At 40.2% G+C, this 17,830-nt stretch overlaps 1 protein-coding gene across 3 annotated transcripts in view; it reads right to left on the bottom strand.

Moving 5' to 3' along the window:
• Positions 1–17,830, bottom strand: part of MYH11 (myosin heavy chain 11) — a 116,818-nt gene that overhangs the window by 41,514 nt on the left and 57,474 nt on the right. For 2 of the 3 annotated variants that reach the window (XM_088474210.1, XM_088474212.1), the window contains exons 5-11: positions 15,547–15,649; positions 13,904–13,924; positions 7,822–7,914; positions 7,388–7,451; positions 5,527–5,625; positions 4,375–4,518; positions 193–288 (exon numbers count right to left, since the gene is read on the bottom strand). In XM_088474210.1, coding sequence (XP_088330336.1) covers positions 193–288; positions 4,375–4,518; positions 5,527–5,625; positions 7,388–7,451; positions 7,822–7,914; positions 13,904–13,924; positions 15,547–15,649 — 620 coding nt within the window. The remainder of the gene's footprint in view (positions 1–192; positions 289–4,374; positions 4,519–5,526; positions 5,626–7,387; positions 7,452–7,821; positions 7,915–13,903; positions 13,925–15,546; positions 15,650–17,830) is intronic. The other variant, XM_088474211.1, reaches the window with a different exon arrangement.

The following is a 17,830-nucleotide window of genomic DNA, read 5'->3' as shown; positions in this document are numbered from 1 at the left end:
CTTTTTATGAATCCAATACAGTGATGGCATCAGATTAAGTTTTTTTTGTCTATTGCTTTAGTTTTTGAATGCAATTAGGTTGTACAACAATGAAATTGTTGCCTATTCTTTATTCAAAGGAGAACAAAACTAAATAAGAGATACAATAGAAGTCCATTGCTGCTGCTGAGAACAGATTGATTATTACCGTACCTGTGTCATCTGGCATAGAGGCCTGATCGGTGTTCCTTTCTTTCTTGAAGACAATGTTACCGAGCTGTAAGACTGATGATACTACCTTCATCATGGCTGTCATGGTGGGAAAAAAAGATTTTCAGAGGACACAATTTTACCAGGAGGTTCCGTCAGTATTGTTCAGGTGATGGAAAAAATCCACCAATAGACAATGGATCTCATTTCTGAAATACACTGGAAGCACACTGCAAAGCTCTTATGCACTGACGCACCTAGATATTGAGGCAATGCTTCACCCGGCAAGATTTAAGGTGAAGCAGAAAAATCTGAAGCGGTGACGAATTCAAAAGTCTTGTTAGAATCACCCCTTTAATTACATAAAACATTTGGCTAAATCTCATTTAAATCATGAGAGTAAGGGGACTGCTAACCTCTCTTTATTAACCAGTTATAGTGTAAGATTAGACCTGATCTCTGTCAGCTGTGAGCTGGTGCAAATAGCAAGTGTTTTTGTGGAGTGAAAATGGCTGCCCCCCTCTGCAAAGCCTTAAAAATGTTCCCTTTCCACCACTCCATTTTATTTCAATTCTTTTTCTTCAACAGGATGTTTGCAGTAAAAAAAAAGCTTGCCATACTGCTGTGCCTTCCCTGACCTCTTTCCATCAGCCAGTGCAAACCTGTGCTTCACAACAAACACTGTAATTTTTCTGGGAAAACTAAGCATGGTTTGAGTTATGTGACTGCATATAGTATATAGTTATTTTTTTACATAAACTATGTATGTTTATCTTCAAAGCAAAAAGGGGCCTATGTATCAAAGCTCGATGAAAGATAAAATTATGAGAGAAAAAGTATTAACCAATCAGCTCCTAACTGTCATTTTTCAAACAGCCTGTAACATGTAAGTTAGAAGCTGATTGGTTGGTTATTTATATATTTCACAATTTTATCTCTCATCAAGCTTTAATATATAGGCCCCTAAGTCAGTAATCAACAGCGAGAATTTTTAATAGCATGTGATATAAAAATGAAATATAACGATACTGGGGGTGATTCAGAAGTGTATACTCTATTGTAGCAGCAGCATTTAATGCAGCCACTACTCCGTCTTTATTCTAATGCCGGGGCTGATAGACGTCCTATTGCAATTCCCACCAGCAGTGGTGTGAATCTGACAAGGCGCATACATTGGCCAGATCATCGGACATTGCACATAGCGCAGAATGTCAGACTGAACATGGCAGCCGCTGTCAGTGCAACTGCGTCTTTACCTCCGCATCTGGTAGCCCCAGGGCCGGCTCTAGGGGTGTTCGACCAGTGCGGTCGAACAGGGGCACCACCCATAGAGGGCGCACCCATCCCCAACATCCCGATTTCATTTTCCATAGGTCGAAGTGGCCCGCAGGAGGTCAAATCGGGAGGTTGGGGACCCCCCGCTGCCACAGCTGTGCCAGACCCCGGAGTCTGAATGGATGCTGCGTGCATGCACGCGGCATCCATTCAGTGACGGGAGAGGGCTGGGGGAAGCCCAGCTAGTGAGGCTCCCCCCAACCTGATGTTATTTGGAGGCGTGCCAGACAGGCACTCCTCCAAATAACGTCACATAGGGACGTGACCTATGGTAATTAGGCCACTCCCCCATTTTCCATTGGACAGCCTGAAGCTCCGACTCCTGGAGCCGGCCCTGGGTAGCCCCTCCCCTCCAGTTACCACCACCCAGGAATGCCCCTCGTTCTGCATGCATTTTTGATCAGCATCTTTCTGCGGTAACCATTGGAACACATGCTCAGTGCAGCTCGGATGCATTCACACAGGGAAACTTGCGCCTGATGGCTTCCCTGCGTCCACCTCTGAATCACCCCCTACTGTCTGCAGAATTACACACAAGAAAAAAGCATGCAAACAAACATCTGCCAACTTAGGCTGACATTGTTGTGTGGCAAACCAAGCGCTGATAGGCACTAAACAGTTCATGATCAGTTGGATGAGTGCAAAACCGATTCAGCTGTTTTACATTGAAGACCCTTGTAGTCATGCCGCATTGACTCCTATGGCCCAATTGTTAAATTATTACATACATGAAAGATGTTTCCACAACCAGATCTGTATTTTTGGGGCAGTTACTTGAAGATCTGAATATTCACCAAAGTACCATCCTTTTTGTCTCTATGCCATAATCCCTCTTATCGCCTCCTTATTCACATGTGGTACTCATATCGAAATACAATAGCTTGGAGAGCTAGGATAGCGGCTGAGTCCCTACTATAGGCATACCATTTTAGGGACACACCTAGAGGTCTGAAAAGGTAACAAAGAGCAAGCACCCTGTGAGTTTGCTCATAGCCTGTACACAGAGATAACGGAAAACTATCCTTAGCACACATGTTCCCCTGCAATAATTAAACAAAGATATTCCTGAGGGTTAAAAATCCTGTAACATATTATTGAATCTGTATCTGATTCTGTATTTCTCCAATAAAACATTCTGGATCTTCAGACAGGGTTCTGGCTGTAAATTTGCCCCTTTAGTTACAGATGTGCAACAGATAATGAGCCCCATTTCCTAATTGAGGTCTGCAGTACATCACATGTCCGCCGACCAGCACACCTATACAGGGAAGGGGTTAATGCCTACAATATTAAAAAACGCCAAGATTGATGTTAAGGATGAGTGCTTCAAATTCACAAGATTAGTTTAATTGCTGATTTTGGAGACTTCAAAGAGAAATTACTGACTATAATTGCTAGAAATTCTTATGTTAAGCTTAACTCAAAATATTTGATAACCTTAGGAGCAGCTAGCCCTTTCTTTTAAATGATACATTCTGTGGTCAACATACTGTATATCAGCTGCTGATGAACTATATTTCCCCTAATGGTCACTCCGACATTGATAATGAGAATGTATTTTGCCACAACTAGTGTGCCAATATTGCACTGGCTTATTCTAATATTAGGGGGGAAATGTAATAGAGTCCGAGTTTGTAATCGGTGCGAGTCTGCAGCAACAAAATGCGAGTTTGTACTCGCTGGATTTAATAGAGTACGAGAAGGTGCAAAGTCCCATGAAACTCGCATCAAGCATTTTCATCCCTTGCAAACTCGCATCCAGATGTTTTCCTATTTCAAACATAAAACTCGCACAAAGTAATAGGGTGAGAGTTTAAACTCTCACCAAATTTGTAAAAAAAAATTGTCAAATAATAGATCTACTTCAGGCTAGCGAGTTTAGCCTGAGCAGCAGCGTGTATAGCAGAAGCCTACACAGATTAGTGAGATCTGTGAAGGCTTCTGTTTGTGAAAAGGAAATTAGAAGTGTTAGAATGAGTGAGTGCATGTGTAATAAAAGAATACAACGTATGGTGTGTGTATCTTCTTTTGCATGGGGACTACAGATCCCAGTGGGACCTTAATGCCCTGCATGCTGGTACTTGAGGTTCTCCAAGTATCGGCATGCGGGGGAGGCTTGCTGGGACATCTAGTCCTCCTGTAAAAGCCAATATTAGTTTATATGTACTTTTTACACAATCAACCCCACATCCCCCAGCCAGGGATGCGGGGGATAGCCCTGTGCTTCAGCCCCGGCCTGGGGTACCCTGGAGAGGGAAGACCCCTTTATCTCGGGCCTGGGCAAACTAGTGAGAGGTGCTGAATGCTTTGGGGGGTGGACCCTGTGAAGCAGGTCCCCTGTCTGTTGTTTTACACCCCTGCTGGTTGAAGTCCGGTGCGGAATGTGGTTAATACTGGGGACCCCTGCTCATTTTGTACCCCGTATTTCACAACCAGGACCAGCTCAAAAATCCTGGTGCAGGTAGTGATTTTGCATTTTTTTCTTTTTTTTTTTAACACTTTCATCCCTTTTAACACACAGAAGCCTGCACAGATCTCACTGATCTGTGCAGGCTTTTCACAAAAAAAAAAACTTGCATGGACTCGTATTACATAGTGAGACTTTAACTACAGACTTGTATCAAACTCGCTGCGAATCCATATTCGCAAAAAAACTTGAACTCTGTTACATTTCCTCTTTAATGTTAGACTACATTATAAATGATAATACAATCTATCAGAAAATATAAGAATAGCAAAGTGTAAAGTAGTAAAGTAAATTTGCCATCACAGAATTCTGAATTTTATAAACCTGTCTAGTGAATGGTTCACAAGAAAGCCATAGATTAATACATTAGGTCAATCTCTTACATATCTGTTCCTCTTCATTGAATCCCATAATCTCCATGGCTTCCAGAGTCTCCTGAAACATGTCACTGTCATCTTGGGAAGGGACGGGCACATAGCCATAGGATAGAAAAGTGTAATTTGAAAAACCTTCAAGTAGTAGTTCCTCTAAAAACAGAAACAGAGCGCAGTACATGTAAGGTTCCAGACTGAGCACTCAAATTATACATTGTTAGTTCTCTGGTAGAGCAGGAACATGGATTCTTGTCTGTTTCTAATAAAAAACGACACCAACCTTCGCCTTCCTACCAATCAAAATGTTACATTATACTGTATTCCCAGGACTAGATATAGATATATTATACTGCAAAAACTATCAATATTTACTATATATATTTATAATGGGGCCCAGACCATGAACTGCAGTATCCCTGTTGTCTGCAGGCTATGTTCTTTCTAATGTTTGGCCAAACCTCTGTGGTGGCTGACCAACACACCTTTAGCATGGACCCCTACCACTTCACTCTCCTGGTGGGCCCTTCAGTCTGATACTGGCTGAAACCGTCACTCCATGATACCCTACTCCTGCTAGTGTGCCACATTTTATACTTTGAACATTGTAGGTTTGCCCATATGTATTTGCATAGCATGTTTAGGTGAAGGGCCGTTGAGAGCTGAACAGTGCCCGGGTACTGAGGGCAAGTCCAAATCTGGGAGGCGTGACCATACACCTCTGGAACAAAATGAAAAATACTATGCAGTTGTGGTGCCACATGCTGCAAAGGGGGCATTTGTTCTCCTCAGCAGCTGACACAGGCCTCCACCAGGCCCCTACAACAAGCCCGGGCCCAGGTAATCAGTACCCCCTCCTCTCAGTGCCCGTGTTAGAATGCAATGTATGTTGTGAATAAATCCCATATGGTCTTCATGTCAACATGCAGATGGACTGCGAACAACATTGGGTTGTGGGATTTATTTTTGTATTCGATAGTGACTGCCATGAAGCTAGTTTGGCACTACACTACACAGGTAAGTTGGTGCACAGGTTAGTTGTGGCAAGACATGGTTTCCCTCACCGATGCATTGAATATGCGAGGGTTTTTATTTCTTCCACAATATCTGGCACTACATTAATATTAAGCAATAAATGTGCAGTCATCAATAGTTCTCACATACCTTTCCAAGCAGGCTTAGAACCTTGGATCATATAATAGAAGATGTGGAAGGTCCTCTCATCCCTTGCTTGCCGGATAGCTCGAGATTTTTCAAGCAAATCTAAATCATTATTAAAGAGCCAAACTGGGAAATAAATTTAATAAATAAATATAAACTTTAGCATAATCTGCCAGTCCTATTAGACTCAACTCTATATGGAATATACTATTGTTTAGCCTTTGCACAAAATGTTATCTATAATTCATCCTGAGTAAGTTCCATAATTCAGCTTTAAATGTCTAGAATTTCCTCTGTGTTTGGACGCTACTTGCGCATCACAGTGGTATAACTATAATTAAGAGATGTATTAGTTTGTACTGACTTTTTATATAAGTTTCCCATCACCCGTGTATCTCTTATACTACTTGTTCCACAGTGCATGTAACTTCCATAGAACGGAGCAGGCATAAAGTCATCCGGCTAGGACTGGCATCGCACCCGACTGGCTCGCATATAAACTATATGCATAGGAGACATGGAATGTGGATAGCTTGGGAAAGAGAGATCTGCACTTCACCCTTGTGCACCCAAGTCCCATATACCTTAGCAATGTTGGTACCTTACTTTATGTGGATCTGGAATTGTTTATATTTTGAGATAAATTATGAATTATGTTAAAATGGGGCTTACCAGGGTAGCTATAATACATTCAAAAGCCAGGGTAAGGATCACATTACTGGGTTCCATAAGCATTCATACAACAGGATATGTACAAATAATACTATAGTGGTTTATTACATATATAAAATCTGAGAAGATCCGATATGATAAAATGGTTGTATGGTTAACACTTGGGGCTGTTTCAGGATATGTACAAATAATACTATAATGGTTTATTACATATATAAAATCTGAGAAGATCCGATATGATAAGATGATTGTATGGTTAACACTTGGGGATGTTTCAGATTACATTATTGTTAGGGTTATACTTACTATAAGTTATATTTTCAATTTTTGTTTACTTACCATGGTCAAATAACATTAAAGAGACTTGTGTCCCTAAAACACATGGGGGTGATGTACAAAGCACAAATAAGGAGTAATGCAACATTTTGTAGAAGTGCATCTCATATTAGTGAAAAAAGAGGTCAGCGCCTCTTCACACTTTGGAGCAACCTTCGAAAACTGAAAGTGCACCTCCATGTGTGGAAAATGGAGGTGCACTGCGGAAAACGGCAGACCTCACATCGTAGTCCAACTCCCCACAAATTTTGTACCTTTTGGATGGATATTTAAAATACAGGATAAGAATCCAGTAGATTTCAACTGCAGAGGGGTAAAGGCAGTGCCTGGCAATGAGCATACCTGAAAATGTGCACTCTACTTTTTTATCTCATAAGAATAATCTCAATCCACATAATAAATTCTCAATCCTCATATGGATGATCAGAAGATTATTGGTAACAAAATGTTATCAACCAAGTCAAACACAAGTTAATAAGAATGAGAATGGCATCCAGTGAAGTATTATGGGTTTAATTTTGCCCAAAGATGTCAGGCTCTCACTACGAAAGCGTTAATACCATCGGAATTTGTGTTTCTAAGACTATTTTGTGATCTCATTGAAATAAAGATTTATTTCACAACTAATGGGTAAACTATTTTCGTTCTGAACTGAAATGTCGGGCCATGATCATTTACTGCAATGTGGATTTTTAGAAACTGAGAATTTAGTGTCTATAAACAGTGTCCACATTTCGGCATGTTTATATGTCTCCCTTCTGTGGATATTTGCCTTACTTAGACATACAGAGCCTATCTGTTTATCTAACTGGCTGTCTAGGCTCGTCGGCATTCCACAGCAGGCGGAAAAGGATACAAGTTTCGATGTTTGCTCCTACAATATAGCCAGTAACATCAAAGTTGATACGAATAAATTTACCCTGGGAAAGTAAGAAAATCAGAATTAATAGTCATGACGATCAATTTTTCTAAATGCTAAAAAAGAAACATAAAATATAGAATAGTAATAATTACAGTCTGACACCTTAATATAAACCTGCCACAAACATTTACATAGAAAGAAGATTATCGGTATTGTGAAATGATGGGCGTGGCCAAGATGGCGCCATGCAGAGAGCGTATCACGTCATAGGCCGCCAGGACCGCCCACTTCACTTGCTAAGTGGGGGACTCCTGGCCGTTCCAGGAGAGAAGGCAAGTTTACATCACATGCCAATAGAGAACGTATATTTTTTGCATGCTTTTCTTGCTATATTTCAGTTAACATAGTCATAGCACTTTGATACTTACGAAACGGGAGGAGTTGTCATTTTTCACGGTTTTGGCGTTACCAAAAGCTTCAAGGATAGGATTGGCCTGAAGAAGCTGTTTTTCCAGCTCTCCCTGGAATTCATATCAACCAATGTTATGAAGAGAAATAAAAATGTTAATGATTTATACATTAGTGCAACATAGACTGAGGCCATAGCATGATATAGCTATCAGATATGTATGTTAATTGATGTTCAAAGGTCAGTTACTCCTTTGAAGGAGCAGCTTAATGTGCTGGTGCAATTACATTCAGTCCTCTCCTGTAGCATGAAGTTTGAAGCAGCAGCAGCTATTATGCAGTACTGTAATGTTCACAGATCAAAGGCCCAGCACAGCACCTGCTAAGTATCATTACTGAGATGCCCTGAATTGCCTGGCACAAAACCAAAGTTAAATGATTGGTATTCTTGGCAAAACCTAATATTAGACAAGAAGCTCCAGTGATCCCCCTGACTACTTACTTACTAACGTTCTGACCTCTGCATAGCATTGGGCAAAGTTAGAATGTAATGCACAGCACCAAGTTTAAAAGCAGCAATGAGCCCGGCTAAGCTCTGTTATTGTCTGAATGCATCTACTGCATTTCACATTGCCAACAAGCAATGGTACTAAGGGCCATAGCACTTATCCTGCAAATGAAAGAAATCATTGCTTTTTAATGTTATCATGGATTTTTCATGCAAAGAAACACTGAGGATGGTTATCATCATATAAACATAGCATGCCATGCAAGTCCAGGACAGAGGTCACCAATTCAGAGATGTCTGCAGTGTTTTATTGTAACTGAAATAAAATGTGTTTTTCTAGTGCTGGGCAGTATATTCCCAGTTGTATGTACCTATCAGAGAGTGCGCCAGATTCTGAGTCGCACGCAGCAGCAGCGTCTATTGCCGGTCACCCATCCGAGACTTTATGCAAATGCTGCTACTGGAATGTGCATGGTCTGAGACTCCCACTTTTAGCGTCCGTGCTCACTGTAATACCAAATGGTGCATCTTTATACAGTACTGTAAGCCACCATCGGTCACAACATTGAAACAGGCACCAGCCCTATGGCAGGCACAGTCACTCTGTCTGCATGTGGCCTCCTATGCCTGCGCTGTGCGTCTGTGAACGCAGCCCCTTGCATTGACATGCCCACTGAATGGAACATTTTTGCGTGCATTTCGAGCCACCCCCCAGTCACCGCCAAGGAGCGCGTTCATCACTTTTCCACAACATTTCTGATACTGTCTGTCCTGATCACAACAGCGCCTTTCTGCGTATGCACTGTGTAACGCATGCATCGTTGGACTTTATAGAATTGTTTGCGCATGCGCAGTTGGTAAAAATCGCTCAACTACATGAACATCGGCCCAATATGAATATAGCTATGTAGCTATCAGACAGTATGTTTTCCCATGTGTGTATTTCAGCCAGTATGTTTCCACATGTATGTGGTTATCAGACAATATGCCTCTACATCTATGTAGCTATCAGTCTGCTTTCACATATATGCAGGCTTGCTGAATCTCGTCATCGCAGCCCCGCCCCCTGCTTCACAATGTCAATATTTTCGGCATTGTGAAGAGGGTGCAGAGCCTCGATGACGGGATCGTGCGGCTCCGCCCCCAATGTCGCATCATAACCCGCCCACGCCCCCCACTGTGCTCAGACATTCAGCTCCCTCCCGGAAGGAGGGAGCTGAATGTAGGCGAGTTTGCATATATGTACTGTAGCTATTAGACATTATGCCTCACATGTATTTCATGTATTTGGCCATTAGACAGTATGTTGCCACATGTATATAGCTATGTAGCTATCAGACAGTATGTTTCCTCATGTATATAGCTATGTAGCTATCAGACAGTGGGTTTCCTCATGTACATAGCTATGTAGTTATCAGACAGTATGTTTCCTCATGTATATAGCTACAGTATATAGCTATCGGACAGTATGTTTCCTCATATATACAGTATAGCTATGTAGCTATCAGACAGTATATTTCCTCATGTTTGTGTTTATCAAATAGTGTGGTTCTACATTTATGTAGATATCAAACAGTCTGCTTTCACATGTATGTTTCTACATCTATGTAACTATCAGACAATATGCTTCAACATGTATGTAGCTATCAAACAGTATGCTTCTACATATATGTAGATCAGACAATATGCCTCCACATCTGTGTAGCTATCAAACAGCATGCTTCTACAAATATGTAGATCCGACAATATGCCTCCACATCTATGTAGCTATCAAACAGTATGTTTGCACATGTACAGTATGTATCTATCAGACAGTATGTTTCACATGTACAGTATGTAGCTATCAGACAGTATGTTTCAACATGTACAGTATGTATCTATCAGACAGTATGTTTGCACATGGACAGTATGTAGCTATCAGACAGTATGTTTGCACATGGACAGTATGTAGCTATCAGACCGTATGTTGCACATGTACAGTATGTAGCTATCAGACAGTATGTTTGCACATGGACAGTATGTAGATATCAGACAGTATGTTTGCACATGGACAATATGTAGCTATTAGACAGTATGTTTACACAGGGACAGTATGTAGCTATCAGGCAGTATGTTTGCACATGGACAGTATGTAGCTATCAGACAGTATGTTTGCACATGGACAGTATGTAGATATCAGACAGTATGTTTGCACATGGACAATATGTAGCTATTAGACAGTATGTTTACACAGGGACAGTATGTAGCTATCAGGCAGTATGTTTGCACATGGACAGTATGTAGCTATCAGACAGTATGTTTGCACAGGGACAGTATGTAGCTATCAGACAATATGTTTGCACATGGACAGTATGTAGCCATCAGACAGTATGTTGCACATGGACAGTATGTAGCTATCAGACAGTATGTTTGCACATGTACAGTATGTAGCTATCAGACAGTATGTTTGCACATGGACAGTATGTAGCTATCAGACCGTATGTTGCACATGTACAGTATGTAGCTATCAGAAAGTATGTTTGCACATGGACAGTATGTAGCTATCAGACAGTATGTTTGCACATGGACAGTATGTAGCTATCAGACAGTATGTTTGCACATGGACAGTATGTAGCTATCAGACAGTATGTTTGCACAGGGACAGTATGTAGCTATCAGACAGTATGTTTGCACATGGACAGTATGTAGCTATCAGACAGTATGTTTGCACATGGACAGTATGTAGCTATCAGACAGTATGTTTGCACATGGACAGTATGTAGCTATCAGACAGTATGTTTGCACATGGACAGTATGTAGCTATCAGACAGTATGTTTGCACATGGACAGTATGTAGATATCAGACAGTATGTTTGCACATGGACAATATGTAGCTATTAGACAGTATGTTTGCACATGTATAGTATGTAGCTATTAGACAGTATGTTTGCACAGGGACAGTATGTAGCTATCAGGCAGTATGTTTGCACATGTACAGTATGTAGCTATCAGACAGTATGTTTGCACAGGGACAGTATGTAGCTATCAGACAGTATGTTTGCACATGGACAGTATGTAGCCATCAGACAGTATGTTGCACATGGACAGTATGTAGCTATCAGACAGTATGTTTGCACATGTACAGTATGTAGCTATCAGACAGTATGTTTGCACATGGACAGTATGTAGCTATCAGACCATATGTTGCACATGTACAGTATGTAGCTATCAGAAAGTATGTTTGCACATGGACAGTATGTAGCTATCAGACAGTATGTTTGCACATGGACAGTATGTAGATATCAGACAGTATGTTTGCACATGTACAGTATGCAGCTATCAGACAGTATGTTTGCACATGTACAGTATGTAGCTATCAGACAGTATGTTTCCTCATGTATATAGCTATGTAGCTATCAGACAGTATGTTTCCTCATGTATATAGCTATGTAGCTATCAGACAGTATGTTTCCTCATGTATATAGCTATGTAGCTATCAGACAGTATGTTTCCTCATGTATATAGCTATGTAGCTATCAGACAGTATGTTTCCTCATGTATATAGCTATGTAGCTATCAGACAGTATGTTTCCTCATGTATATAGCTATGTAGCTATCAGACAGTATGTTTCCTCATGTATATAGCTATGTAGCTATCAGACAGTATGTTTCCTCATGTATATAGCTATGTAGCTATCAGACAGTATGTTTCCTCATATATATAGCTATGTAGCGGGGGAGGGGGCACTACAGAGGGCTTATTACAGGGGGCTTACTACTGGGGGCTTACTAGATAAATGTGGAAACCCCCCCAGAGAGTGAGACACTGTAGATAGATAAATAGATGTAGAAACCCCCCAGAGAGTGAGACACTGTAGATAGATGGACAAATGTAGACACCCTTCAGATAGTGAGACACGATAGATAGATAGATAGATAGATAGATAGATAGATGTAGGAACCCCCCCCCCCAAAGAGTGAAACAAAGAGTGTCCGCCGGCCAGTACTGATCAGGGGGGAGGGGGGTACTCAGAACTCCCCCTACATGCACTACTGTAGAGCATAATCTAAGGTCAATATTAAGTACCCAACTCATTGGCTTATGATTCTGGGGCCTATTCATCATCACTTATTTTTCACAAAAGCATGTGAAAATTAACATTTTCACATACTTTTCTAAAAAATAAGTGTCAGGGACATTCATCAAGTTCCGAAAAGCATTTTTTTTGGAACTTGATGGTGTAACTCAACTTTCAGATCTCGTTCATCCCCCGATAATCTTCACAGGCAGCTGTTTAGTCCATTCCCAGTGCAGCGTTGACACATGAGCAGTGGGAAAAAATCACTACACTGCGTCCGACATCGACATTGAACCAGACCCACAATTGCTTCCTTTATGAGCTCTACTGTCATTAATATTTGTTCAGCTCACATAATGGCTTCTTCCTCTCCATGTGACTGGTGCAGGTACACCTTTTTGCATGTTTTTGTTTGTTTTAGATACTTACTGTAAACTCAGTAATGAAATAAAAAGCATTAACCCACATTCGCCACTTTGACCTGTGTGCCATGTTTTAACATAATGTAATCCATCTGCTTAGACCATGCCAAGTATGAGAGAATTGCAAGTGATTTCCATTCAACAAGAAGTTGAGCAGATTCAGCAAACTGTGGGCCTGATTCAGAGATGTACACTAACCCGATTAGCGCACATCACCAATGTTTGGAGGATTGCGATTGCGCAGGAGGCTTACTGCACATGTGCAGCCTTCCGACTGCGAGCCCGCTTGCAGTGTGTCCCAGCCGCAGCCTGATTGACAGGCTGCGGTGTTTGGGAGGCGGAGCGGGGGCGTGTCACCCCCATTTTCCGGGAGGGGCGAGGCCAGGGTCTGCGTGGGTGCTTTATCGTACCGTGTAGGGGGGCTTTCAGACTGGATTATTTGTATGTTTCTAAAAAATGGCTGACATTTACTTTAGCAGAGTGTCATGTGCCTGTTAATATTTATTAGCAAACAATATTAATCAATAGCAAGCAGGAAAACATGCAGACATGCAGAGCATCAATACACAACATGCATACTGGATTGCAATCCCACTACGATTTCACAGCAGGTCCTTAAAAGTTCAACCTCATATGCCCTCATAATGAACAAGTTTGTCAGGATTCCAAATTCAGGCTGTTGACTCTTTCAGGATTGTCGGAAAATGTCTAGTATCAGTTATATAGAAAGAATAATATGAGTTTGACTATAGACCAGTGATTCTCAACCGATTCTAGCCTGGAGTGCAAAATATGCAAATGCACCAAAATTGGTGTATTACTATGATTGCACAAAGACTGTCATTGATGTCTGCATTTGTTCTTTATTTTTGGAAATTAGCTGTTAATTTTTTTTTTTTTATTTCCTATCGTTAGAATCATCTGGTTGACAACCAAAGTTCTACATTTGTCAGATCTCATTCATTTCACACCAGTATGTGTCAAACACAAGTGCTATTGTTGCATTGTATTGTATTATTATATAACCACCACCACTGGTATTGAGTGTGCAACAATAGCATGCAAATGTCCACTCAGTGCTAAAACACACACACTGTACAATCTATTTACTCACGTAAGCAAAAGATGGGCCTTGCTGTAGTTGAATAATGTGGTAAAACAGATGTCAGAATAATATAAAATACATTCTGTCCCTATTTTAACACAAAAGCTCCATATATCAATAACTTACAATCAGGTATTATCATACTACAATTCCCATCGTGCCCTTCTGGTCAGGCGACTGGGCAGCTGAGAGAGTCATAGGGATATTCATACATCAAATAGACAGCAATACATTGTACATCATTAAAACACCAATCGTGCTATTACATAGTCATGATAACCTTGTTGGCAGTAACTTGCTCATAAAAAGCTTTAATTATCTTCATTCTTAATAAAATGAGAACTACATAGCAGTTTTGGTACTATAAATCCCAGCATGTCTTATCAACCTTTGAATGCTGGAAATTGTAGTTCTGCCACAGGTAGTCTTCTGCAAACAAAAAGGGCTGTAGCTTGATTTCAGGATTATTGCTATCAATAGATAACACCAAAGTAATTTAAATGTTAACTTTCTGGGGTATATTTACTAAAGTGCGGGTTTTTAGAAGTGGAGATGTTGCCCATAGCAACCAATCAGATTTTACTTATCATTTATCTACCACCTTCTAGAAGTTAATAGCTAGAATCTGATTGGTTGCTATGGGCAACACATCCACTTCTATAAACCTGCACTTTAGTAAATATACCCCTCTGTGTTTCATATTAACATTACCTAAAAGAACTTAAATGGGCACAAAACATTTTAGGGACATAGGGCCTTATTTATCAACGAGTTTTAGCATTCACGAGTGATAAAACTTATTGTGTATGATGATAATGATTGCTCCAGCCAATCAGCTCCCAACTGCCATCTGTTTGAAAAATGACAGTTGGCAACTGATTGGCTGGAACACCATTATCATACGCAATGAGTTTCATCACTTGTGAATGATAAAACTCATTAATAAATAAGGCCCGCATTTGTTAGCATTAATCTATGGCTCATTTGATTAATCAAAAGATAAGAAAATATAGATAAATATCAGTAGATCTGTGTAAATAATTTATTTTTAAGTATTCACAAAATAATATCTGAAGTCAATATATTTAAAATGATTTGGAAACAGTATTTCTAGCCACTAATTATTTCTATAAAACAAGAAGTCTAATAAATGAAATAAGCATAAAAAAATACTCGGAGCGGATAAAGGTATATGCACAAAGGAAACTGCAAAGCAATGTGAGTGCACACAGTACTTTCTACATTCTTCATAAAGTTAAATCATTTAACTCTATATTTGGGAATATCAAAAAGTCCAATTTTATACTAGAACAGTTCAAATATATGCTCAAAGCTTGTCCAGAAATTGTATAATCATACATCTTGGTAAGAAGACTCAAGTGACTGTGATGTCAAAAGGACACACACTAGATTCTCCCTGGTTGCTATACAATACTTAGAAGTATGTTCAACAAAGTCTTAGCTTTCCATAAACATTAAGATTGAAATGTAACTGTGTATTCTTAACACATCAGTTACTTGGCAGGAGAACACATGACTAGCTCGGCAATGTTTCATTTACAAGCTCCTCCCTTGCAGAGTGTTTGTTAAGTGCTACCATAGATCAGCTGCATTGATGTGCACGAAATGAATTGTTAGCAGTCTGTACTTACAGTGATGGCGGCATCTTTCTTTCCCTTGTGAGAAGAAGCCACCACAGCCAGGTACTGAATGACTTTCTTGGTGTTCTCTGTTTTGCCAGCACCAGATTCACCCCTGAAACAGTTATTGAAAATCATAATATTTTTTAGTCAATTCCCCATATTAGTTCTATTTATACACTGTAGTCGGTATTCCAGTTACTTTTCACCATACCAGACACCCTACAGACTGGCTCGTCAGAATGACAGACATCATGAAGATTGTTACAATAATGGTTATTATTATTATTATTATTATTATTATTATTATTATTATTATTATTATTATTATTATTATTATAATTATTATTATTATTATGAGTTTACCTGTATAGCACCAACATATACTGTAGTGCTGTCACAGGTACACAAACCAGCATCACCTAGCCTACAAATATATCATTGGACAGTGGGTGGAACTGGATCTCCAAAACTCCATGTAACCACAGGGAAACAAACATGGGTTGATTGAGTAGGGAGTAAAATCGGAGTAAGTTACACCTCAGAATAGTGTATTTTCGTCAACATGCCCATTTTCAGATGGGAAACATTGATCAGCGTTTGCAGATCGTTCGACAACAGCAAATCACAAGTGGCTTGCTAGGTCCTGTCAAAGTCAGATAATTGGATACGATCGCTTTACAATTATTATCTGACGATATAGTCGTCTATGGTCTGATGACGTATTACTAGGATGCTACTTTGCGTCGGTGCAATCCAATGCGCACAAATGCGAATTCACAACACACATACACTGACGCACATAACGCACACATATATATACATATATGGTATACACACAGATGCTCATATGCGTATTCACATACTTACACATAGACGCTCATCTGTATATATTCACGTACATACACATAGACGCACATTTGCTATTTCAATACACAGACACACATATGCGAACGCATACATATAAAATGGTTCCCACACAGTATAGATAATAATTAGAGTTATTAAAGGTATTTGTTATCTAATAAATATGATATGAGATATACTTAAAAAAGATCTAAGGTTCAGAATACAGGGGACATGTCATGTTTGGTATCATACTAAATCCCTGTTTATTTGCAGACATCCGTATCTATCAGCAAAGAAGTCGCATCATGCGTCAGCTAGTTATGGATGATAGGGAGTTATTGAATAGAATGTCATTATTTGTATGCAGTGTTGTAGCCAGTATTAACCAGTTCTTCGGCGGGAAGCTACACAATGTGACTGTTGGAAGACTGAGCCATACCCCTCATGACAACGTATGAACTGACCAATGACCAGATTGACCAGAAGCATGAACCAATGAGAACCTGTCAATTTGTCCCTTTGTTAACTCTGAAACCTGTAAGGTATATAGGCTGTGTCCTGACCTCAGTGTACACACATCTTCTTTGCGACCGCAGACTTCAGGACTGATGACTGTATACTGGGACCAGTGCGCACGCATATGTATCGGCTGTCCTATTTTATTGCTTTTTTCTCTAATTGTTAACTCTTACATCGTGTTATCCCTTTTTACTTAAATAACTTTTCGTGCTTTGGAACCACACGATTGGACTGGAAAGCAATTCTTTCTTAAGTGACTTGCAGCGCTAAATAGCGACTAAACGGTATTCATAGTCTGTAGCCTGTTTTTTCTAGACGTATTTTCATCTATTTCAAAGTATGCAAGTGACCATAATTGAGTGAACATGCCCTGCCCAGATCTGCCAATTCGGGCACAAACTGCAGGAGACAGGTGGAAATGGAAAAAAGTAGAAAATCTGCATGGGCACATGTGCGTTTGTATATGGTTCTGAGCATGCTCAGAGCAATTGAATTCAATTTGCTCTCTGCCAACTAGTGTAGTACTCGCTATGCATGAGCCCCACAAGTTCCACACCCATAATGCAATGAGTCATGCACTTGGAGCGGTTCAAATACATACCATAATTTGGCCAATAAAATCATGTCAGTTTTCAGGTTCTCTAAAAAGCAAAATAATGGGCTAAATGATGTAGAACAGGTATGTGGAGGTGTAAATGATGTAGGACAGGTATGTGAAGGTGTAAATGATGTGGGACAGGTCTGTGGAGGTGTAAGTGATGTGGGACAGGCATGTGGAGGTGTAAGTGATGTGGGACAGGTATGTGAAGGTGTAAATGATGTGGGACAGGTATGTGAAGGTGTAAATGATGTGGGACAGGTATGTGAAGGTGTAAATGATGTGGGACAGGTATGTTGAGGTGTAAATGATGTGGGACAGGTATGTGGA

This window comes from Taudactylus pleione, unplaced genomic scaffold (assembly GCF_031769625.1).
Source record: "Taudactylus pleione unplaced genomic scaffold, aTauple2 ptg000149l, whole genome shotgun sequence".
NCBI lineage: Eukaryota > Metazoa > Chordata > Amphibia > Anura > Myobatrachidae > Taudactylus > Taudactylus pleione.
This window is presented reverse-complemented; position numbering and strand designations above follow the sequence as displayed.